The 23,282-nt window shown below is 40.7% G+C and overlaps 2 protein-coding genes across 5 annotated transcripts in view; one reads left to right on the top strand and one right to left on the bottom strand.

The window, feature by feature from the left end:
• The window catches only part of garnl3 (GTPase activating Rap/RanGAP domain like 3), a 79,288-nt gene extending 64,886 nt beyond the window's left edge, over positions 1–14,402 (top strand). For 3 of the 4 annotated variants that reach the window (XM_085464115.1, XM_085464114.1, XM_085464116.1), the window contains exons 22-31: positions 1,087–1,244; positions 1,450–1,608; positions 2,005–2,071; positions 2,346–2,453; positions 2,914–3,032; positions 3,406–3,541; positions 5,948–6,007; positions 8,814–9,032; positions 10,951–11,071; positions 11,158–14,402. In XM_085464115.1, the coding sequence (XP_085320241.1) occupies positions 1,087–1,244; positions 1,450–1,608; positions 2,005–2,071; positions 2,346–2,453; positions 2,914–3,032; positions 3,406–3,541; positions 5,948–6,007; positions 8,814–9,032; positions 10,951–11,071; positions 11,158–11,323 (1,313 nt within the window). In that variant the 3' untranslated portion in view covers positions 11,324–14,402. The remainder of the gene's footprint in view (positions 1–1,086; positions 1,245–1,449; positions 1,609–2,004; positions 2,072–2,345; positions 2,454–2,913; positions 3,033–3,405; positions 3,542–5,947; positions 6,008–8,813; positions 9,033–10,950; positions 11,072–11,157) is intronic. The other variant, XM_085464117.1, reaches the window with a different exon arrangement.
• Positions 14,403–18,097: 3,695 nt separating this feature from the next.
• ptges (prostaglandin E synthase) lies at positions 18,098–21,679 on the bottom strand. Its single transcript, XM_085464113.1, has 3 exons — positions 21,464–21,679; positions 21,252–21,334; positions 18,098–18,835 (listed from the first exon to the last, which is right to left on the bottom strand). The coding sequence occupies exons 1-3, from the start codon at positions 21,569–21,571 to the stop codon at positions 18,586–18,588; spliced, it is 441 nt and encodes a 146-aa protein (XP_085320239.1). The 5' UTR covers positions 21,572–21,679; the 3' UTR covers positions 18,098–18,585.
• Between the last annotated feature and the right edge of the window lie 1,603 nt (positions 21,680–23,282).

The raw sequence follows: 23,282 nt of genomic DNA, 5'->3' as shown, positions 1-23,282 counted from the left end.
CCAGGTTCAGTTGGGAGTGAGGGGAGGGAGACAGGAAAAAAGGCATACTGTGGAAAAGAGCTAATTTGGTGATGAAACCTCTTACATTCAGATCAACGTTAAAACCTATTTTAAGACAGATTGGATCGACTGATAGCATCTCGCCATGCTCCTGTTGGTATAAACAGGAGATAAAGAAGTTCCTACTTGGGAACCTACTTCTCCACTGGCCTCTGGCAGGTGTTGCTTACTATCACACTCCAATGTAGCTCCAGAGCCACAGCCACCCCATAAATGTGGAAGAATGTGGTGGCTTAAGTAACCAGCACAGCTTGAAGTAAACAAGTAATCTAATTAGCATCTGTAACGACATAAACTTCTGCAAATTAACACATTTGATTGTTTTGCTATCAATTGCATGAATGTGGAAATGAAAGAGAGATTCAGTCAGCTGCATTAGGCACAAACCTAGGGGAGGAGTCAGAGAGAAACTCTGGGTTTGTTAAAGAAAATCTGCCAGCGAATAGAGTCTGTGAATAGCCCAGGGATTAGGGAATCCTCATCTCAGGGTTAGCAAACTCTGTTTTCTGGAACAGGCCTGTGCTTCATCATATTAGGCGCAGCCAAAGCCACAGTGCTGGCCTGAGATGGACATATGAAGAAATCCATGCCAAGCTGACAACAGCTCAATACAAGTAGAAAAATTTGGAAAACAAGCTTTTCGAGCAGATTGAAACCTGAGCTTTTGGCTTACAGACATAAAAAAATGTCTTTGAGCTGTAAATATTGTTCATCTGTACAAATGTTCCTAAAGAAGTAAACATCTACATTTCTGACCTGTTGAAGGATTATCTGAATATGTTTATGAGGTTGTTTACAAGGTTAACAAGTATCTAATCAATTCTGAAGTGCAACCTTAATGAATCTCCTTTTTACAGTGTACACACAAATACACACACAGTGTTATATCCACTGGTGTCATGCCAGCTGTCTGAGCGGCATGCATTGATCTGCGGGACGATGCCAGGGAACGACACCTGCAGCAGTAAACATCCATTATAGTTTCCATCTCTTTGTCAGCCTCCCCTCTCATCCGCTTTGTCTTAGGTTGCCATTTGTACTCTATTAACACCCACCACGGCTCAGAGCTGAGGATAGTAGCAGCCATCAGGAACAAACTCCTCCTCATCACCAGGAAACATCCGCGTTTCAGCGCCGTCGCCACAGGAGCGGATTCTCCAGTGGAGGAGTTTCAGTACATACGGGTAAATCAAAGTCCACATGAGCAAAGAGAAGGTGGAAAAACAGCATATGAATCAAGCATGCACATTGTATTCAATACCCAAATGTAATGGGGGCTAAAAAAGAGTCTAATTATCTATCAAACAGAAGAGGGTGAAAGAAGAACGAAGACAGGAGTGTAAAAGTAAAGAGTGCTAATGTTAACCACGTGTACCACGCTCCCATTAGGAGATCTGTCTGTGCGACCCGCCGGTGGTGATGTCGCTGGTGGACGGTCCAACCGGGGAAAATGATAATATGATTTGTGTGGCCTACAAACATCAATTTGACCTGATCAATGAGAGCACTGGAGATGCCTACCGGCTTCATCACGCAGAGGCCAACAGGGTGAGGCACACAGGCACACACACACATATTAGCGGCTTTCTCTTTGCTTTCTTGCATTTCTATGTGATGTTTATTGAAGCCAAACGGGACTGAAACCTTTAGTTAGCGGCTTTATTTACCTGCTGATTACCAGCCTGCTTGGGTGAATCAAACATTGTCATTCTCAGCAGGGAGAAATGGATGAGCAGGCTGTAGGATGAACAGCTGCCTTAATAAAGCATCTCATTCTGCTTTCTATTTAGAGAAGAGTAAATCTGTAGCTGACATGCAGTGTATCTTCTGTATTGCCCTGAGGGTGCTGACCTGACATTATTTGTTAAAAACAGTGTGTCCTATTTGACCTTTCGCCTCTGAACCGTCTTTGATTTCACTAAACTGACTTCTTTGTGCCTGCAGGTAAATTTTGTAGCGGCCATTGATGTGTATGAAGACGGGGAGGCAGGTCTGCTGTTGTGTTACAACTGTGAGTGCCCCCCACCACCATCCCTCTCTTGACTCCAGACATTTCAGATGTTGTGTAATGTCGGCTATCTGCCTTTTTCCTCTGCGACTGGAATAAAAATAATTGCACAGAGACAGCTCCAGAATATTAAGAGTGAGGGAGCTTTTTATCCCTCTGCTTCAGCTATATAAAAGGACAAAAAGCTGTCTGCCCTCTTCGACTCACAATAAAAGGCTGCTGTCGATCGTGGTGTAACATAAATACCTTTAACCTGAATCCTGTGTGTCTTTTGCAGATATTTGTTACTATAAGAAAGTTTGTCCGTTTAACGGCTCCACACCGATGATCCAGTCCAACACCCCGGATTTCCACTTCAGCTGGAACCAGATGCCTAATGCTATTGGTAGGTTGCCACGGCAACAGTTCTCGGGGCCCCACCCTGCCCATTGCCGCTGAGCTTCGTGTCACCATGGAAACGTCATGTGTAATCACAAGCATCCGACTGGCCCAAGTGATTACTTGTGCGTGTGTTTCTGTGTACGTTTTATTATTAACACAGAAGGTGATGAAAATTTTTAAAAAAAAGCTGGTGTTAAACCAGTAACCCTGGCACTGCTCATAACAAAATGCTGCCCCTCTGGCCTCCTGTGCATCCGTAATGTGTCCTGCTTTAATATGCACATAGACACTAAAGCCAACAGTGCAGAGTAATCGCACAAATGTATTAAAACATGTGGAACATCTTCAATTTAAAATCAGCTCACACCACTGGCATATAAAACAGTAATTTTCATAATTTAAAAAAAGTAATCACACCCTTTTGATATAGTATGCTGGATCTTATCCTCCTGGTGTCTTTGCAGTTTGTGCATTTCCTTACATCCTGGCCTTCACCACGGACTCCATTGAGATTCGACTAGTGGTCAATGGCAATCTTGTGTACACAGCAGTGGTCCCGGAGCTGCAGCTGGCTGCTTCGCGGGTCTGTATAAATGACAACATATACACCCACTGAACAAGAATCCTCAAGTTTGTGAATTTAGTTTCACTGTCAGGCTTCACTCAGTTGTAGAAGAAGATGTCTGGGAGCTCTCATTTCAATCCATCTTTATTATCCCTGTGGGAAATAAGGCTGGTAATCTGCATGGCTGCAAAAGCAATAATACAACTATGATTTATACACTCCGATAATTGCAAACAGAACAGTGCGCCTGAGATCCAATGATTCATTCTGATTCTTTGTTCTTTCTTTTTCACCTGCTGCTTCAAACCTTTCTGTTTTCCTGCCTTCTCTGCACGTCCATCATTTCCCTCTCATTTCCCTCTCTGCTTGCATCTGCTTTTTCCACCCACAGTCAGACATTTATTTCGTTTCATCGGCTCCAGTGAGCTCAGCCTCCAACTGCAGTTCGAGAGACACCAGTTCCCAGAGTTCCCCACAGACGCCCACCGGCTATGAGATGCCCATGTTCCCCTCGCCGCTCGGCGATGGTAAGACCCACACAGGATGTTTGACTTTGGAGTCTCTCTTAGCTTCAAGCGCTGCAACATTTGTGTACGTTAGTTCAGGTTGATAACCTGCAGTTTTCTGTGACAGTAAGTTTTTCTTTAATCACTTCTGCCATCATCTTTTTTTTTATGAGAAACATTATAATGTCCTCATTGCTGGGTATTTAGAGTAGCAGTAGACAAATAGGTATCCTGTCAACGGCCCTTTAACCCCTAATTTTACTTACAAATGTGGTTACTTTTATTTATTACCGACCTTCTTTCTTACAATTATTTCAGAGAAAAAGTCATTCATTCAACAAATTTTATGCTTAAAAAATGACTTTTGCGGCACTTAAACATGAGGTAGAAAGACTTAGGTGCCTTTGTTTAATTATCTTTGTTACCAAGCCAAAACCGGTACAAAAATGTTGCCTGTTGGTGTGTTCAAGGACCTACTCATAATCTGAAACTTTGCTTTAGATTAAATTTGCTAATCTATGTTGAAGGGCAGGGATGGGATGTCAAAAACGTATTTTACATTGTGAACCAAATACATCCCACTTTGATCTTAAGTGGGCCGGACAGAAACCCTTTCTGTTAGTGTAAAGAACTTTAACTACACATTTAATCCCTGGAATAGTTTAATATAAGAAAAAGGAGTGCAGTTTCAACAACACATCTCAGTTTTTCTATATGATATAGAAATGTTGCTGTTGTAAATAAAAGAAATCTGGAAAACCTTTGGCTTAAAGTGTAAGAAATGTGTAAAATGGCCTAAAACATTCTGGTTCTGTCATTGCCCTTTATTTGTAAACCCACTGGGGAAAAAACAAAAAGAGAATTTCCTGTCGGTTAATTATTTATATATTCATATATTTTCTTTGGTGTATTATGCCCATGGGGGAGGTCTTTATCACGCTCCAAAACCTGTGGAAATATAGTTAAAACTCCAAAATGTATGCCTTTTTATTCCTTCACATTGTTAAAATTGCCCAGTGGGTCAGATTGGAGTCTGTGTCTAATTCCGGCCCTCAGGCCTTATGTTTGATACCTCTGTTGTAGGAAACAGACAGATAAGCACAGCGAGTATTGCAGAATATGCCTTCTTTTATTTCATTTAAACACGGTCTTTAAAAAAAAAAGACCAACACTTACAAAGTGTTATTCTGCCTTGTAACCCTCTGTGACTCCTCTTTGTCATTTTTATTGTTTATTTTTCCAAGATTTCTTTTTTAAGGTTGACTGCATATAAAAATGCTGTAATTACTGAAGAGGTAATGCAATATTTTGTTAGATCTCTTGAACTGAAACTGAAGATCTGCACTTCAGTCACATCTTGATTGTCCATCATGGTGATGTATGGAGGGAAAATTACAAAACTGTCTAAATACTGACAGATCTGGCTGTAAATCATATTTATTCTACTAAAGTTTCACTCCTTATTTTCCCACTGGTTGTCCACCACACTCTCCAGTGTTTCTGTCTCAGACCTGACAGTTTGAGAATCCCTTTTTTGTTTTAAGGTTGTCACCAGGCAGTGAACTCTTGAATTTTGGAGGATCCTTGAACACACCCTTTTTCAAAACAGGCATCCACATGGCCTCCCGTTCATCGACATACTGCCAAGAGATCAAGGGGACAAACTTTTTACTGAGATACGACGTTCCTTACTTTCAAGCATCATATGATTTTATACCCATATGTAGTATGAGGTGTATGGAAAAAAGCTTGTACCTTAGCTAAATGTGATTTGTAGTTGAAGGACAAGAACATTTAAAAGCATCATTGTGATCTTTTCGATTGCGAATTATAGTTACAATATAATTACAATATAGCACGCACACTCTCCCAGACATCTTTCATTGTATGTTTGACCATTTAATACACACACCCCCACCAGCACCACCGACTCCCCATCCTGCTGTTCCTGATCTCCTCCAGATTAATACAGCTTGTACAAGATTGTCATTCACTGTCTGTCAGCTGACTGATGGACAGTGCAGTCTAGCTGTTAAAGACACACAAAGGTTTCCATGTAAGTCTGAACTGCAGAAAAGAGTGAGACTTAGGAAAAATAAAAAGCTTGTGTTCCTGCTGCTGCTGCACCATCCAGGCAGTCTTTTCCTGATGGAAGTGGGTATTTACAGGTTCCATTAAAGCTAACGGGGAGGAAGGTCTGGCTGTTGCTGCTGCAATTAGTCAAGTGCAGGATTTCTGCTTATGTATGTCATTTTTATTAAAGGAATTCTCGTTTTTTTTGCAAATAATTCTGCATTACTGGAAGATGTAGGCATAATAGAGAACCTACTATGTATGTATGTGTGTGGGTGTGTGCGTGTGCTCCTAAATGTATGTTACTGTGTGTGTGTTCAGTTTGTGTAACCCTCTTCTTCATCCCTGGTTCAGATTCTATACGGATCCCCTATGGTACCAAGCTTTCCCTGTACATGTCTAAGGATGCTGAAGGTACTTTAGGATTCTCCCACAACTTGTCCTCTGTCCATAAAAACACTCATAACGCTGCCCTACTAACATGCACGTGCACCCAGAGTGTATCACCCCTGTCTGCTCCGAAGCAGCATGTTGACTTGAACGTTGGTTGAATGTTAAGTGAACATTATGTCTTCCCCACCCCCACTCACCCCCCTTTCTGTCTGCCGACTAATTAAAGCATTAGCGCGAGGGGAGAATGAGAAGGGAGAAAGGAAGGTGCTAGAGCTCAAAGTACAAAAGTGAGGCAGAGGTGATGAAGATAGAGAGTTATGAAATTACCAGGAAGGGGGGGAGGAAGAATAGGTATGCAGGCAGTGTGAGCGGAAAGGGAGGGGTTATGGAGGCTTTGGGGGGTGCAAAAAAGGAGCAAGAAAAGGGAAAGAGGGAAGGAGAAGACACGTCTGCTGCAGCATGATTTACAGATTGCACTGTCGCCATGGAGACTTTTGTCAGCCCTCTTTTTCGATCCAAAGTAGTCCAAACAGCGGTGCTACAGTCTGATGGTGGGTGGGTGGTCGGGCGGGGTGTTTGGAGAGTGGAGGGGGGGTGGGGGGGTGGAGAAAGGTGGAAGGGTGCTGACAAAAATCCCATCCTCTTAACTGCCTGTGCGCCTGCCGTATCTGCTCCTTGGGAAGGTTTTCATCTGACGTAATCACATCAGTGATGCGAGCAAGATGTCACTGATGTGGCTGCTAGCCACCATCCACCTCCACTGGCTTAAAGACGCCACGTTGTTCTGATGAATTTGACTCTGTTTAGTACTAAAAACATCCCTGACAACTGTTTATTTGATTTTTGATTTTTTTTTTGCCAGTGTGCAGGAGTGTGACACTTCCCCTGGTCCAGAAACGCATGTGGAATATATTGATCTCTGCAACTATATATTCCAAATACTTGCATGCCTTGCCGCATCTTTGGCTCTTTCCTTTTGCCGTCGGACGACACAGCGGCAAGTGAGAGCTGATCTGTAACAGCACTAACACAGTGTACCTGTCAAGCATCAGCAGTGACCCTTTGTTTTTCACAGTGGCTCTTTAACTCTCCTCTCACCCGCTGACATTTCAGATGAGACAGACCCTTCCTTTTTTTTTGCAGCATAGTCTCTGCCTCGATTCACTCTCATTCACTATCACCAGCCTGCCTCATCGGAGCAGTGTGCAGTTTCTGAACTCCAACACTGCTCCCAAGTGGAATGGCTGGGCACTGCCAGTGGGCACACTGCAGCTTTGCGGGCAGATTGTGTCACTTGAAAACTTCCAAACATCCATTCAATGCATCTCGAGCAGACTTTGTTGTCTCTGTTGAATAATAGATGGCCTGCTATAAATGTCTACTGAACAGTTACATTAGCTCGCTGTTGTAAGGAAGATTAATTTTAAGACTGCGTGCTGTTTCAATAAATAGCGCTATAAATCACTTTAAAGTGGCTTCATTTAAATGTGGATGTTTGATTCTGTTGTATCAGCATTCATAGAGTCCTAATTATGTACAGAATTAATATTACAGCTGACTGCTTTGCAACGCATGCCACATGTGATGTCATAGATGTTTTACTGCGCTACGAAAATACAAAAGTTAAAGACTTGATCAAGCTGTGTCACCTTTGCTTTTTCAGGTTTTGTAAGCTTTTGCTTTTGCTGTCATTATCTGTTTTTTACTGGTCCTTACTGGTGCATTCAAAGACTTTTATTTCCAGTGAAATAAAATTATTTCTTATTATACCTTTACAAAATCGACAACATGTTGGAGTTGGAGTGGCTGGCACACAGAATGCAAGAGCAATGTTAATAAGTTGAATCTTTGAGAGTCCCTGAATGCACCGGAAAGGCGGAAATATGCCTCTAGAGATTATATACAAGATAGATGCCAATATTTACATGTCTGACGCCAGTCCCTGGTTATTTCAAGTGTGTTTAGTGTAAAGATTACAAATGTGCATCTCGTGTAATGCCGTTTGCTGCATTAGAGTCTCAGAGGTAAGAGTATGTTTCATAATACCCAACAGCAGAATTTCAAAAAAGCCTAATCTTTGAGTCAGGTGAGAGTTTTGGAGTATCCTAAAGCTGCACTGAAAATGCTTGCAGATGATATGTATGTGAGTGTGATGTATTGTAAATTTAGTTCAAGTTAATATATAGTGCATATATTAGTGATCCTAATATATATAGCCTGTGCAAAAGGCTTGAGCCAGCCCCTCATTTCTTTATATTTTACTAGGAAATGGGAAATGTTTGAAGAAATCTATGCATACCATGATGAAATATGCCAAGGTTTGAGTCAAGTGGAACTAAAGAAAGACAATCTGGCCCTGAGAAGCAAACCACAAAGAAATGTGGGATGCTTCAAAATCTTTGCACAGTACTGTATGAGAGGTAGAAATTTGGAAACCACTAATGTAGTCACATGTTAATGTTTTACCACCTGGGTTTTTGTACAGATTTTCAAAAAAAAATCAAGAGCACAGGCAGCTCTTTCCCTCTGTTTATCATCTTTACGTTAAGCTAAGCAGTAGCTTCCCAGTGGTAACTTATGCAGCCAAATAGTCAAAAATAAAGTATTTAATTTTCATTGCACTGCCATACAAAAGTGTTGAAATATTGATAAAAATAAAAGGTTCAATTGCTAGTTGTAAAATCTGAAAATATATGGTATGTTTTTGAATTTCTAAAGAACTAAAGCCAAGCCTTCTTTCTTTTTTTGTTTTCATTTTGTGTGCTCTCATGTCATCTACCACAATTGTTCTTCCTCACTGCTACCTCTTCCTCTGGCTTCCTCCTAGGTGAAGCGACATGCAAGCACATTTTTAAGATCCCTCTGTGTAACTTGGTGGGCCGCAGCATCGAAAGACCCCTGAAGTCCCCTCTGGTCAACAAAGTGCTGACGACACCAGCCCCCACCATGGTGGCCCCAGCTCCCCTCATCTCTGCAACACACTCGCTTTCCTTATCCCGCATGGAGATCAAAGAAATAGCCAGTCGCACACGGAAGGAGCTGCTGGGTAAACGGAAAAATTATTTTGCACCATATAGGAAATTTAAGTTGTTTTTATGGAACTAGTGCCCACTGGTGCAGTTTTGGATTATCCCTCACATACCTGCTCCTTCATGGTACGGCTACATTTGAGCATACTTGCAACAGCAAAGCTACATCACGTGATCACAGTCAGTCAAAAACACACACAGAGATTCCTTTATTTTTAGTTAGATCTAGTTGTCGTCTCTGTGTTTCATTCTAAAATCTTCCTCAAAAAAGCTAATTCCACAAACACATTTTGGTTTGCAAGAACAGCTATATAGAATCTCAACAGGCTCCTATTAAGAATCTTTTATCTGTTTATTTATTCATTTCTGGTTGTGTTGTTTCAGTTATTATATTATATGTCGTTAGCTTCATAGCATAATTGCCTAAGTCATTTGACTAAGTCAATGACTTAGGCAATTATGCTATGAAGCTAACGATGTGGTATCTTCGATGTCTAAGGCAGGACAGGCAGCCATTGCCCAACTCCCTGTGAGTGGTTCATGTTCATTGATCAATAGCTGTTGATCAGTGATCAAGAAAGTGACCTCACAGCCTCCCAGTGGAAAGGCTACGTCCAGATAAACAGAATCAACTTTCTGGGAGACATCACTGTGCTAATTCTAAAATCTTTGAAGTACTCTCCAGTATTGGTCTTAGATGCTATTGCAGTTTAGTGGCTCAGTCACAATAGAGCAAAGATATGATATAAACCTCCTTGCAACTACTAAAAATTGGTGGTTGCCCAGTGAGTCCATTGAATATTTTGAAATTTAGCAGCCGATTACAAGTAGTTGCACTGACCAACTGGTAACCCAGAGGTTAAGAATGCAAAACCCACAACCTGTAGTTGACCACACAGTGATTGCACAGGTTCCCTGGAGACAGATTGGCAACAGGTTGTAATCAGTGTGAGTCAGTCTGGACACATCATCTACGTGTGTGTTTTTAATAGCAGACCTGCCTCAACTGGTTTCCAGCTGGTTGTATTCTGGTTATATTCCTATATAAAAGCACCTGTGTCATTTTGCAGTTAAATTGCTGGATTCTGAATGTAAATAGTTAATGTGAATTTCTGTTAAATGTTACATTTCTGTGTATGTAGTTGGCGACACATTTGTGATTTTCAACGATTTACAGTTAATCGTATCATACAGTTTCCAAGCTGACCTTATTCAGTCACAAACTGATAGCAGACTGACTTCGACTTATTGCTGTTTTCTGACTATCTTGATGCACCAAAGTTGCTTTCAAGACGTGAACTGTGGTTAAAAGCAGCACTCAAAACCACAGAGATCACACAGTTACATTCATTTTGGTTGTGCAGCATCTCTAACTACTGTTTTCGCCAGCGAGACTGTAGCATTAGAGACTATATCTGAGATATGAAGTCACCACATGGCTTTACATATTTGGCTTTGTAGGAGAAGATCCCAAACAATGTGTACCTTCCAATTCTGAAGTAGACCTGTTTTGGGTGTTTTTTTTAACATAGGCAAAAAGCAAAAGTTTGATATTTGGAAAAATGTGCTTATTGGCCTTCCTGTTGTGTGAGGAGATTCATCCCACTGTCATGTGGTACTTTTACACTAAATGTAAACTTACAGCAACATTAGCTTAACATATGGAGAAACATTTACTCTTTTGTCTAAAGAAGCCATTTCTATCCGTCCCCACCTTCAAATACTTTCAAATTTCATATTCATATACTTTGGATTTATTAAACTGAAAAGTTTAAAAAATTAAATGAAATCCAAGAAAATTACTACTTTTGGTTTGAAATCATCTAGCTCATAATTATAAATGGGATATCGACCATCCTGCTCTCAGAAGGAAGGCAAAAAAAAGCATATTTCTGAGTTTTCCAATGCATTTTCCATTGTCTCCTACCAACAAAGGCTTGACAGAGGAACCAAGTGGGAAATCAGACAGCGGATCAGTGAAACAGAGAAAGATGAGCAAAAAGAACACAGAGGACGAGCCCAAAGTACGAGCGCTGACGTCCACAAACAGCGACAGGTGATAAATCTGAACAGCAGCTGCACGTTTGATGTTTGCTTAATGCTAGCTTGAGCTTGAGACATGAGTCTTTCTGTGCACAACAGGCTAGCCTCACAGTCCAGCGAAGTGGATCAGGATGTCCAGCTGCACTGTTCATCCAGTTCGGAGGCGGAGCCAGAGAAGGCGGTGCTGCAGCCAGAGAGCCCGCCCCTTACCAGTGCGTTCTCCCTCTCCACATCCTTCGAAGAAGATGTCTTGGACCTAAAGTGAAGACAATCCCATCGTGCACTTCTCTGCCCGCCCACTTCTGTACTGTCACCTTTACTCTGTTGTTTTGGTTGGTCTTCTTTTCTTTTTTGTTTTTTGTTTTTTTCTGTTGTTGAGCTCTGATACCTTGGCGCTTTTTCCTACATACCCTGGGATTCTGAGCCCCCGTTCAGCGGACGAGATGGGTGCAGTGGAGGTTTGAAGTCATGTTTGTGTGCGTGTGTGACTTTTTTCATGAGCAGTGCCCCCCCTCAGCCGCCGTGTGTCAGCTGTTTGTGTCGCCCCGCAGCAGATAACCCAAAGAGGTTGCGTAAGATGCCGTGGTGCATTCAGACTTCTGCAAGAGCTTTGAGATGCCGGTTTGATCCTAAACCACAAACTGAATGTAAATCTGTGCACCAAGGCATGAGAAAACTCTCTGCATTCTCAACTCCCTCTGACGTTGCAAGAGCTTATGTGTTGTATATTATGTGATTATTTCCGATCCACTTTCAAGTATTGTATGATATGCATATGTGTACATCTGTTTATACACAAAAGTGCACACATGCAGGCGTATATGCCTGTCTGGCTTGTGATGCATATTTATAGATATATTATAAAAATCAATTTTATTCCCATATTTAGTAAAAGTATGATTTTTGATTTTATGCTCTGCACATTTTCGCCCATATTGTTCCCCTTATCTGTCGTAAACAGGTTAGACAGACCTGGAAGAAGTCTCCCACAAGTGCCGTCTGCCACTGTCCTCCATTCAAGTAGACGTCCAACAGCCACCAGATTTTGGTGTCTGTCAGTAGCAGCCATGATTGTAGTCCATGTTCGATTACAGTGGTAACCAACGACTGCAATCAGCTCGGGTGATTTCACTTGCTGGCGGCAAAATCTCAAAGGCACATGCACAAATCATTTTATCCCATAACAAAGACCTGACCTTAAATTTGCATGACTTGCAAGTGTTGTGTTTTTTGCAGCAAAGAAATCACTTCTTTGGAAACAGTGCGATCTGTAACATGATACCAAATTCCGAACAAAGTAAAGAAACAACAAACTGAGACAAGAAAAAAAAAGTACAGGAGTATCTATAACAAGACGGTGGCTAGATGGATAGAGGAGGGATGATAAAAACAAAACCAAAAGTGTGAATTACTTTTACTTTGTCTTTTTCTGTGTGTGGAATGAAAAAGTCTTTTATTTTGTAGAGTAAAATGTGCACTTAGTTAAAATAGTTTTATCTTTAGGAAAAATTAGACTTTTACTGAACTAAAATTAAAGCCTAAATGAAACTAAGAATTTTAACAGTGCAAAACAAAACATCTCATTAAAAAATACTAAATGTATTTATACAATTAGTATATTTGGAAAGCATAACCATGCTAGCGCTGTTTAAATCACTGAGTCTAATTTGGAACTTCAAGGCCCAGAAGCCCTGCTGATTTTCACCTCGAGGTCCAGAAATACACTGATTTACAGCTGGGGTTATCGGTTAGGGGATAACTCACTGCAGCACACGGTTAAATTCACAGTTTAGATATCCTTTCCTTACTGAGTGTAGAGGTTTATGATCAGATTGTTAATTGGCTGCCCATCTGGAAAATCTTTTGTTATTGTCATACAGATAAAAATCTAGTCCATAAATTTGGAGGGCTCAAAAGAGACTGATAAGTCTCTAATATTACATATGCTCTAAAAACAATCCTTCATTTCATTAAACCCTCTCGGCCTTTTAAATGTCTCCTCATTTTATACTCCACACATTCAGATTACAGAGTAAAGCAATCCATTAAAAATAAAACCACTAATGCTCAGTTACTGTAGAGTTGACAACAGGGAAACATCAGTATCTACAATGGCTCTTATTATTACATCAGTCTGGGATGCCAAACAGCTAAGGATGCACCACATCAGCTAAAGGGTGACATTCCACATGATTAAACCCAGCTTGAGCACCTTTGGGCGTTAGAGCAATCATAAAAATAATTCTGAGAGCAGAAACTTGGCAAGTGAGAGTGCATGGTTTTAAAAAAGGTCAAACATGGTCAAACAAACTTTGTGTAATTACTGTCACAGCCAGAGGAGGGAGACAAAACTTAACCACCACAGGTTCAACATGGGAAACCTCCACATCTGTACCATCCACCCCACTTGTGATGTAAATGCACCTCCAACACTAATAACCTTTATCAGGATTACTTTATCTAGAAAAAGTTTCATACAGAATCTCACAATCCGTTCTAACACAAAGGGTCAACTACACTTCTCATTTAATTTTAGTAAGAATCCACTTTATAACACCTAATTACAGCACTGAAAAGGTTAAATGGTGCTTTGTGTCAATGTAAAAGCTAATCAAAGTGACAGTAATGCAAAGGGAAATGTTTGGCAAAGGTGACTAGCCTGATGTAGGTGTTAGTGCATCTCTGTATGCTTGTTTCACATCATAGCAGCCTTCAGATTGAGCATGAGCCTCTTCTTTTCTCATTTCTTCACACCTTTGCTCTGTTCTCCTGCCTGCCTCTGCGTGAATCCCTCTAACAGCAAAACGTAACTCAGAAAAAGGGGTAGAGGAAGAAGAAGAAAGAGGAGGAAGAGGAGGAGGAACCGGGATGGATTTTTACTCTTCTTTAGTGTCTAAATGAGGGTGGATGACTCGGGGAATGCTGCTTCTCCCGCTTTGCGTTGTTACGATTCCTTCTGTATTTTTGTCTTTAGTTTCTACCTCCCCTTGGCATTTTTACTGTTTTGTTTGTTTTGGTTGGTATTTTAGTTTGTTTTGGGGGGTTTTGTATTTGAATCTATATTTACTGTTTAGACTGTTGCTGAACCTCTCTGTGATATCAAAATGACAGAAAATTGACAAAAAAAACACCAAGTGTCTTAAAATATTGTATCGCCATCGTTTTTAATGCCAAGTAATACTTGTAAATGTTTGTGTATCAAATGTGGCCTCAAAGGAAACTGAACTATATTATTATTAATATTCATATTATTTGAGCAGTTATTTTAAACAAGTGCTGTAGACCACTGCTGTGAAAGTAGTTGATTTTGTTCATTGATATGTAATAAATATTTATGAAATTTCTGTTGGGTGGTTTCTTTGGCTTACACACACACACACACACACACACACACATAGATATAGATATATGCAGGCTGAAAGCAATGTAAGTAATGTTAAGGTTAAATGCCAACATACATTTCTGCTTTAACTCTCTTTTCTGTAGCTGACTGAGTCATAGGTCTGGGGTTGTTTAGTCTTGAGTTGTTTAAATGGAGCATTTCTTTCTGTTTGGATTTTTAACCCAGCAATAATCTGATTATGAGGTTCAATGTAAATGTTTACCTTTGTAGTACATTGCGAAGTACACACAACTACCAAAGCCCAGCAGAACACCGATACTAGCATCACACCACCTTTTACTCACTTGCCCTTTTCAACGCCCATCACAACGTGGCCAATGCTGCTTTCTGTTGCTTCGTCAGCCCTTGTGGTTTTGGGGCTCAGCACAGACTCGCTGACCAGACCCAAAATCAACGGGGTGGGATGCATTATTATGCATTCAGACACCTTTCTACTACAGCCTACATAGAGTTTTTGTAGGATCATACATACACAACACTTTATTAGATACACCTGTTCAACTGGTGTAGCAACTCCTCAATGCATTCAAGTTGACCTGCTGAAGTTCAAATTGAGCATTAGAATGGGAATGACATGACTCCTGGTGCTGGACTGTTCTCAGTATTTCAGAAACTGCTGATCTGGTGGGATTTTTCTGCACAACCAGTTCTAGGGTTTACAGAGAATTGTCGGGAAAAGAGAAAATATCCAGTAAGCAGCAGTTTTCTGTGCGATTACGGCTGATGTTAGAGGTCAGAGGAGAATGGCCAGACAGCATGGAGATGATAGGAAGGCAACAGTAAGTCATACCAAGGTATGCAGAAGAGAATTTCTAAATGCACACAATGTTAGCCCTTGAAGATGGGCTACAGCATCAGAAGACCAGACTGAGTGCCACATCTGTCAGCAAAGAACAAGAAACCAAGGTCACAGTTCACACAGGCTTAGCAAAACTGGATAATGGGAGAATAGAAAAACATTCCCTGGTCTAATAAGTCTCACATTTCTGCTGCATCATTCATATGATAAGGTCAGAATTTGATCTAAACAGCATGTAAGCTGGATTCTGATTTCTATCAACAGTTCAAGCTGCTGCAGATACTGTAATGGTTTGGTGAATATTTTCTTGGCACACTAACAACTGAGCCTTGTTTAACCGCCTAAGACCCAAACTCTTTCATGGCATGCATTTTAAATTTTTCTTTGCTATTTGGGTTGATTGGGACCTGAGGAATGTAAAAACAAAAAATTACCAGATTTTTATTTATTTATTTACCTAATTTTTGTTTCTGATACAAATGAGATCCACGTATGAGGACATTGGTTTTAAATTCTGCTAGAACGGTGGCAGTATAATGTCCTCACAAGTGAATATCAGGCCCTTGTAGAGAAAAATTAAGTATTTTCGTCTAGACACCAGGTCCTAGGAGGTCAAACACCGACCCTTTATAACCACAGGGTACCCATCTTCTGATGGCTGATTCCAACAGGAGAGCATGCCATGTCATAAAGGGGAGATTCATATCATGGAGTCACATCTGACAAATCTGCAGCAGCTGTGTGATACCGTCATACCCACTCAGACCAAAATCTCTGCATTTTTTGGTTATGACTACAGTGAATCTGAGAGAAAATCTCATAAAACACTAGCAGGAAAACGCTATGAAAGAACACAAAACACAGCGGAAGTGTTTCCGGGGGGACATTAATGTGACAGAACAGCTGCAGCAGTGACAGAAACCAAAACATGCGAAGGACTGAGCAGAGACATGATTAAAAGAAGCGTGCAATTCATCTGTGACTCAGAAAAAGGTGAAACATAATTGTATTTTAATCACATAGTTCATATAATACTGCAGATAGATGTTTGCTATTAGCCGTTTACTGTTAGCTTGCCCATTCCGCAGCTGATCCGTCACATTATTGTCTCCTCAAAATCCCCATTTTTTGTGAGCAATGTTTTTTCTCCTTCCGTTGTGTTTTATTTAACTTCCGTTGTGTTTTGTGTGCTTTAACACTATGTTTGCATGTACTGGTGTTTTTTGAAGTTACTATGCATTGGGCCCTTTCAGGCCCACATGTTGCCTATATTGACATTAATATGTAAAGTTAAATAAATCAGTTTAACTGAAATAAGACACAGAACAGTGGAACATCATAGTTATACAAGTTTAGATTCTGTGGTGTTAGAAAAGTGTTAGATAATTATTTAGCTGGTGTGAACTATTATTTTAATAACTCTAATAGGTGTCTATGTACTGTTACTAGTCAAAGTCAAAAATTTATAATAATAATAATAATGATTGCATTTATATAGCGCTTTTCGGGACCCTCAAAGCGCTTTACAATTCCACTATTCATTCACTCTCACATTCACACACTGGTGGAGGCCCTGGGGCAGACTGACAGAAGCGAGGCTGCCATATCACGCCATCAGCCCCTCTGGCCATCACCAGTAGGCGGCAGGTGAAGTGTCTTGCCCAAGGACACAACGATCGAGACTGTCGTTGGGTCCGGCAACCTTGGAACCAGCAACCTTCCGGTTACAAGACAAACTGCCAACTCTTTGAGCCACGATCGCCATTTGGTTGAAGAGTGAAAGCTGAAAAGATCTGGCTGAGAAGTGCTCTGTGTGTCCACAAGGTGGGGGTAAATATTTATGTAGCTTTACTAAAATGACCAGTTTGTTTTTTAATCTCACACAGGAGAGCCTGCACTTCTAAAACAAAAGAAAGTTTGGTCCAAAGTAAACTGATCTCCCTTAACAGCGAACAGCAGCAAAAACAGAGCTTTTGTCAGAGTTTTCCTCCAATCCAGAAGTTTAAAAAAAAAACAGCATGCATGGGAAACGAAAAATATTTTACTTCACACTGATCTTATTCAGAATCAGAATACCTTATTGATCACTAGGGGAAATTATGTATTACAGTGAGAAGTGTAGGTAGGAGGTCAGGAACCACATTTCCTTTTACCCTCGAGGGCTGGGGGGGGCACGTTGAGACTATGACAACACTGACGCATGCAAGGATACAGACACACCCCTGTCACTGGCATGCCAGCTTTATGTTTCAACCAGATTACACATATTGTTAATGCTCTGTTATTAAAAGCCAAGGATTTTCCCCGTCCTCCCACCTTGTCAGTCATTTTGTTTAAATCACAAAAACACCTGAGCTCCTGTAAGTTCGAGCTTAGTCATGATCACTGGGTTGGAGAAAGAAAAAAAAAAAAAAAAAAAAATCACTGGAAACGAAATTACATCATCTGAGAATTGGGCAAAAGGTTTCACGCCAGAGTGAGAAAAGCCAAATCAAGCGTAATCACTGATGGAAAAACATTTTATGTTGGCGCACAAACTTTCATTTTCCTCAGTGTGGAAGCATGACTGGGCACCTTCTGTAAATATTTCTATATGGCCTTCCAGCACCTCCCTCCTGGCCTCAGGGTGAAAATAAAAAGAAAGGGAAAATGAGCACAGCATAGCAGAAGGTCTTACATAACAATCAAAGGAATGCTGGAACTCTGCCGGTGCCTTTTGGATCATCTCACTCTCGCACATAAAGTGGGGCCCCCTATCCCCAGAACATACCAATTCTGCAGCACAAGGCTATCTAAAAGAACAACTCATTTAGCACAAAGTGAAGGTAGAGGCTGGGTGTGCTTAGATGTGCATAGTTTTTATTGTCTACAAGTTTTCCTTTCAAAAACATTAAATTGAATAAATTACAAAACTCACCAAGTGCCTTCACAGATACATTTACACACAATTATACGCTAGAAAATTCCTCAGAAGGTTGTTGCAAGGCGTGTACTCTGAACCCGTTTCTCACACACACACACACAAAGAGCATCAAGTGTATTTAAACTTTCAGCATATCAATCATCATACCAGGATCCATCATGCTGTTGTTGAACAGACAGAAGAAAAAAAAATACTGATAATCAATCTCAAAACCCAGCACTGGTGTTATCAGAGACCTTGTATTGCACTTCCACTTGTCTTTACAGGAAGTGCAACAGGAATCCTTCTCCCACTACTTTCTGACACAGGTCACACATAATGAGCCGTCTTGAGTCTCAGATCACAGCTGTTAGTTCAGTCCCTTGTTCCTGGATTTATTTTGTTTTTGATTTATTAGTGTTTTTAGGCATATGATTTGACTGCCATCAGGATCTGTACGGCCATGGACACACAGGGAATCTGAGCTAAGGTGTAGGCCACGGACCGGGTCGGTGCTTGCAGGGCCAGCAGGTAGGCAACGCTGTGCAGCACACGGCAGATGAAGAAGACGAGGAAGTGAAGCCGTGCCACCCACAGTGAAGGTCCGGTCATGGAGTAGATGGCGCCCAAGAAGAGAAAAGGGAGGATGTTCTCCATGTCATTAATATGAGCTCTGAAAAGAAAGACAGAAGTCAGCACACGGAGGCTGACACACAACTGTTTTCCACAGTTGTGTGACTCAGCTACCTATGATGCAGTAAAGTGACTACATCGCATGAGTGACTATGATACGGGGTAATGATTTCCTGTGATATTCCTGGAAGATTTATATTCAGGGTGACTAAAATAATATGCATTTAACCCACACTAGCACTATCTCAAGCCAAAGCAAGGGCTCTGCAACCTTCTCTAATCACCTCTTTCCTGTTTCCCCTCCACCCACTTGAAGCAGCTTTTTAAATAATATTGTTCTAGGACACTCGCCATCATAATCCCCTTTTGCCCAGAAAACAAACAAAAAAGGGCACATAAAAGACATGATTAAGGTTGGACATGGAATACGTCGTGCTGCAGCCATTTTTATTAGTTATTAATGGAAATTTTAAATGTGTTTCCCCCTGGTGCAGAGTTGATTCCCACCACAAGCTCTCAGGAGAAAAAAAAAAAAAGAAAAAAAAAACATTTCAGGACAGACAGAGGGGAAAGTTTACTAGTAAGAAAAACATCTGCTCTCCCCTGTCTCAGATCATATTCTGACTAGTGATGGGTCGTTCGCGAACGAAATGGCTCTTAGAGCCGGCTCCTTATCGCGAGCCGTCACGTGGGTTTTTTTTTTTTTTTTTTTTTTTCCCCTTTCTCTCAGCCTCTCTCTCGCACTTTTTTTCCGCTTCACTCTGCACGCGAGCCTTGTGCTTTACGCTGGGCAGAGGGGGGAGGGGCGGTAGTTACACTCAGTAGCACAGGAACAGAGCCAGAGAGAGAGAGAAAGAGAGGCAGGGACAACAACATTAGAAAGGTATAGTAATCATCCACAACTATTTTCGGTTGCAGATGATAAAGGATTGAGAAAGTTTATTCATGCAGGTCCATATGACAGAGAATATGCATGTTCTTTTAGTTTTCATATTATAATTTATATTTAATTGTGTTGTGGTTTGCAGTGTTTTGTGTTCTTTTCACTTTAAATTTGTGAAAGGAAAAAGCTGAAAATTTAAATAGTTAAAACTTGAAATGTGAATAGTTGATTTTTGTATTATATGATTTATTTATTACATTTTATGTGGAGTGAATAAATAAAAGTATATTTACGGTGGCCCCTAGAGACAAAGCACATACAAACTTCAAATCACGTACGAACTCTGAAGCATGTACAAACTCCAAAACACGTAAAAACTCCAAAACACGTAAAAACTCCAAAACACGTAAAAACTCCAAAAACACGTAAAAACTCCAAAAACACGTAAAAACTCAGAAGCATATAAAAACTCAGAAGCACATAAAAACTCAAAACACGTACAAAAGACAACAGAAGTGCTCCAGGATGCTGGGCGCAGTGTTGAGCCTTTGTTATCTTGTGGCTACACAAGCCAGCAAGTACCAACGACCGGATTTGGTGTGTGGTAATAACAGGTAAATGAACTTTTTTTTAAATTATTTGAATATATATATGAGTGCCTGTGTATAAATATACAAACAATACACACATGCTTTCAATTGTGTAATTTAAGTGATCTAGTAGCTCTGCTTTGGAAGTTCAGTTCATGCTAGAAATGTGTTTTGGAGTTTGTACGTGTTTTGTCTCTAGGGGCCACCGCATATATTTATATATAAACATATATAAATAAAACCACTTGTTTTTACGTTAGTAATTCCTTTTGTGCATAATTTTATATTATTGTTAATAATAAATTAATTAAAGCAACAAAACAACCTGAAGAGCCGGTTCGGAGCCGAAAGAGCCGGCTCTTTTTAGTGAGCCGAACCGAAAGAGCCGGGTCTCTAAAAAGAGCCGGAAATCCCATCACTAATTCTGACAAGTTTAAACAAATCTGTCGCACACAGTGCTACAAGCTACTGAAACATCAGTGGAGGAGTAGCCCACAAGAAAAGAGAACAAATCCGCTGGAAATAAATCTACACTTTATCGGGTTTGCGACAGATATCTGCGCGGGAGAAAACTTGCGGCACGTCATTCATGTTCTGTAGAAAAATTTTCATTTTATGATGCAAGGGTATTTTACTCGAGTACTTCAATGCTGTGCGCATTTGAAATCTACCTGAGTGAACCAGTTTTCATGCAGTGTACTGAATTCCTTTTTAAATCAAAAAGTAAAAGCTATGCAATGGGAATGCATAGTATAACTAATACTTGCCATAAGCAGCAAATACAAGGGAGTTTATTTGTTGTTGTTGTTGTTTGGATTTAAAATCCAAAAAGTTTTTGGATTTTAAATCCAATCCAAAACTTTCTCTTTTTTTCCCCCTTTCCTTTTTTTTTTTTTTTTTTTTTAATCATCCTCCTGCGACCCTCCATCCCCCTAAACACAAGCAGTCTAGTCTTACAAAAAATACCCCGTCTGCACGCTCACCTCCGGCATCTTTCCACATATGGATCTTCTCTGTGATACTGTAAACCTCCGTGTCTCAGCGCGTCCTCGGGGTTGGCAAAAGCCTTTCAGGGAAGAAGCGAAAAAACAAACAATAAAAAAAAAAAAAAAAGCTTTCCACCAGAGAACAAACAGGAAGAAGAGAAACTTACACAGCATTTAACTTCAAGCTGCATATACAGGAGCTCACTCACCTTTTTACGCAGTCTTATTTGTCCCGTTATGACCGCTATTACGTACATCTTTAACACCAGCAGCACGCCGTAGAAAACAAAGCAGGAGAAAACAGAGTTTCTTAACATGACTGCTGTAATCCACGCAGAGTTGCAGCGAGAGCAGGGGAGGAAAAAGCACTTAAAGGAGGACTCTGAGATTGCAGCGTGCTGCTGAAATAAAAGGGAGAGTGAGAATGAGGGCAGGCCGTTTTGTAGCACTGCCTCCACCCACTCACGGTAATGATGAAAGCACTCTCATTCATGCACAACTTCTGTGAATTCCAGAATTGCTTCCTGGAGGCTACACTTAACATGTTCAGATGGTGGAGGTACGTTTTGTTCTTCTGCTTGGAAACAGGTAGCACATTTAATCATTCAAATTGAGCCTGATAGTTTTCTCCTTCCGTTATCTTGGAGGATAAATACCTAAATTTGACATGTTCACGTATGATTTTTACCTTTTTCCCCCAGAATTTAGAGCAGGTTTGCAACTATTTAGAGGGTCAGGTTTGATCCCCAGCTCCTTGCAGTCTGTATGTTGAAGTGTCCTTGGGCAAGACACCCAACCCTAAGTCCCTCCTGATGTATGTGCATGAATGTGTCAGAGTCTAAAAACTGTGTTTGTGATAGCAGGTTGCAGTGTGATGATGGAAAAAAAAAATCCAACTTATTCATTCTCACAGAAGATTAGACGTGTGGCCCAACTTGGGGTATGAGTACGAGTTAGCCAATATAACGAGAAGCCTCGCAGCACTGTGGTTCAGTTCATCTTCATTTTATTCATATAACACCAAACCACAGCAAAAGTTGCCTTGTAGGATAAAGACCCTATAATAATGAGAGAAAACCCCAACAATCACATGACCCACAATATGAGCAAGCACTTGGTGACAGTGGGAAGGAAAAAACCTTTTTAACAGGAAGAAACCTCCAGCAGAACGAGGCTCAGGGAGGGGCGGCTATCTGTCGCAACTGGTTGGAGTTGATAGGAGTAGAGACTGTGGTGCAAACGTTGCTTTGCAGCAAGAAGGTTTTAATCCTGAACTTGTTCAAAGACCTGCTTTTCAGGTTAAATTGTGTTTCTATAGCAGCTGTGGAGGTAAATATGCCGGCCGTCCACGGTATATCTGATATCTCACCCAGTGTGTGGGATAGGCTGCCATGAACTCGGTGCGGGCATGAGGCAGCTGAATCAAGGGTAAAGGAAATTTTACGTGTCAAATACATGAATGTTTTTGAAACAGTAACTCTATTGCCATTGGTGAATGTCTGAACCTAGCTGTATACGTCACAGTGCTGTCAAAGGCTTAAAATGGAATTCCACAAAACTGTGCAACTAGAATTACCGTAACATCATTAGACGGAACACTGACGAAGTTTTTCGATTAAGAAATTTGACCCACTTTTAGTCAGAGTTAATGCTCTGTAATTTATCCAGTGGATGAAATTCTGCAGCTGTTTCTTAGATGAAAACAATGGTCAGATTTTGAAATTTCCTGTGGCTATTTTCTTTTTAAACATTGGCTGGACATACCGTTTTTGCCACTTGTAGGGGAGACCGGGGATAGTTGTAACATTTTTGACATTTCTGTCTGTAAATTGGAGCTCTTTTAAGGTAGTGGATTCAAAATGTAATGCAAAGTATTTACATGTCTCTGCTATTAAATAGTGCAGCTATTTTCTCTGCAGCACAATTACCCATTGCATGGTATGGTCTCAAACACAAAGAGTGAAATGTTACAATTAACCCCATAGTCTGGGTTAGTTGTAACATATCCTGGGGTAAAATGTAACACAA

This window comes from Copadichromis virginalis, linkage group LG7 (assembly GCF_057382275.1).
Source record: "Copadichromis virginalis isolate Kocher_CV1m ecotype Utaka linkage group LG7, C_Virginalis_male_GT1.1, whole genome shotgun sequence".
NCBI lineage: Eukaryota > Metazoa > Chordata > Actinopteri > Cichliformes > Cichlidae > Copadichromis > Copadichromis virginalis.
The sequence above is the reverse complement of the archived record's forward strand: the minus strand, read 5'-3'. Positions and strand labels throughout refer to the sequence as shown.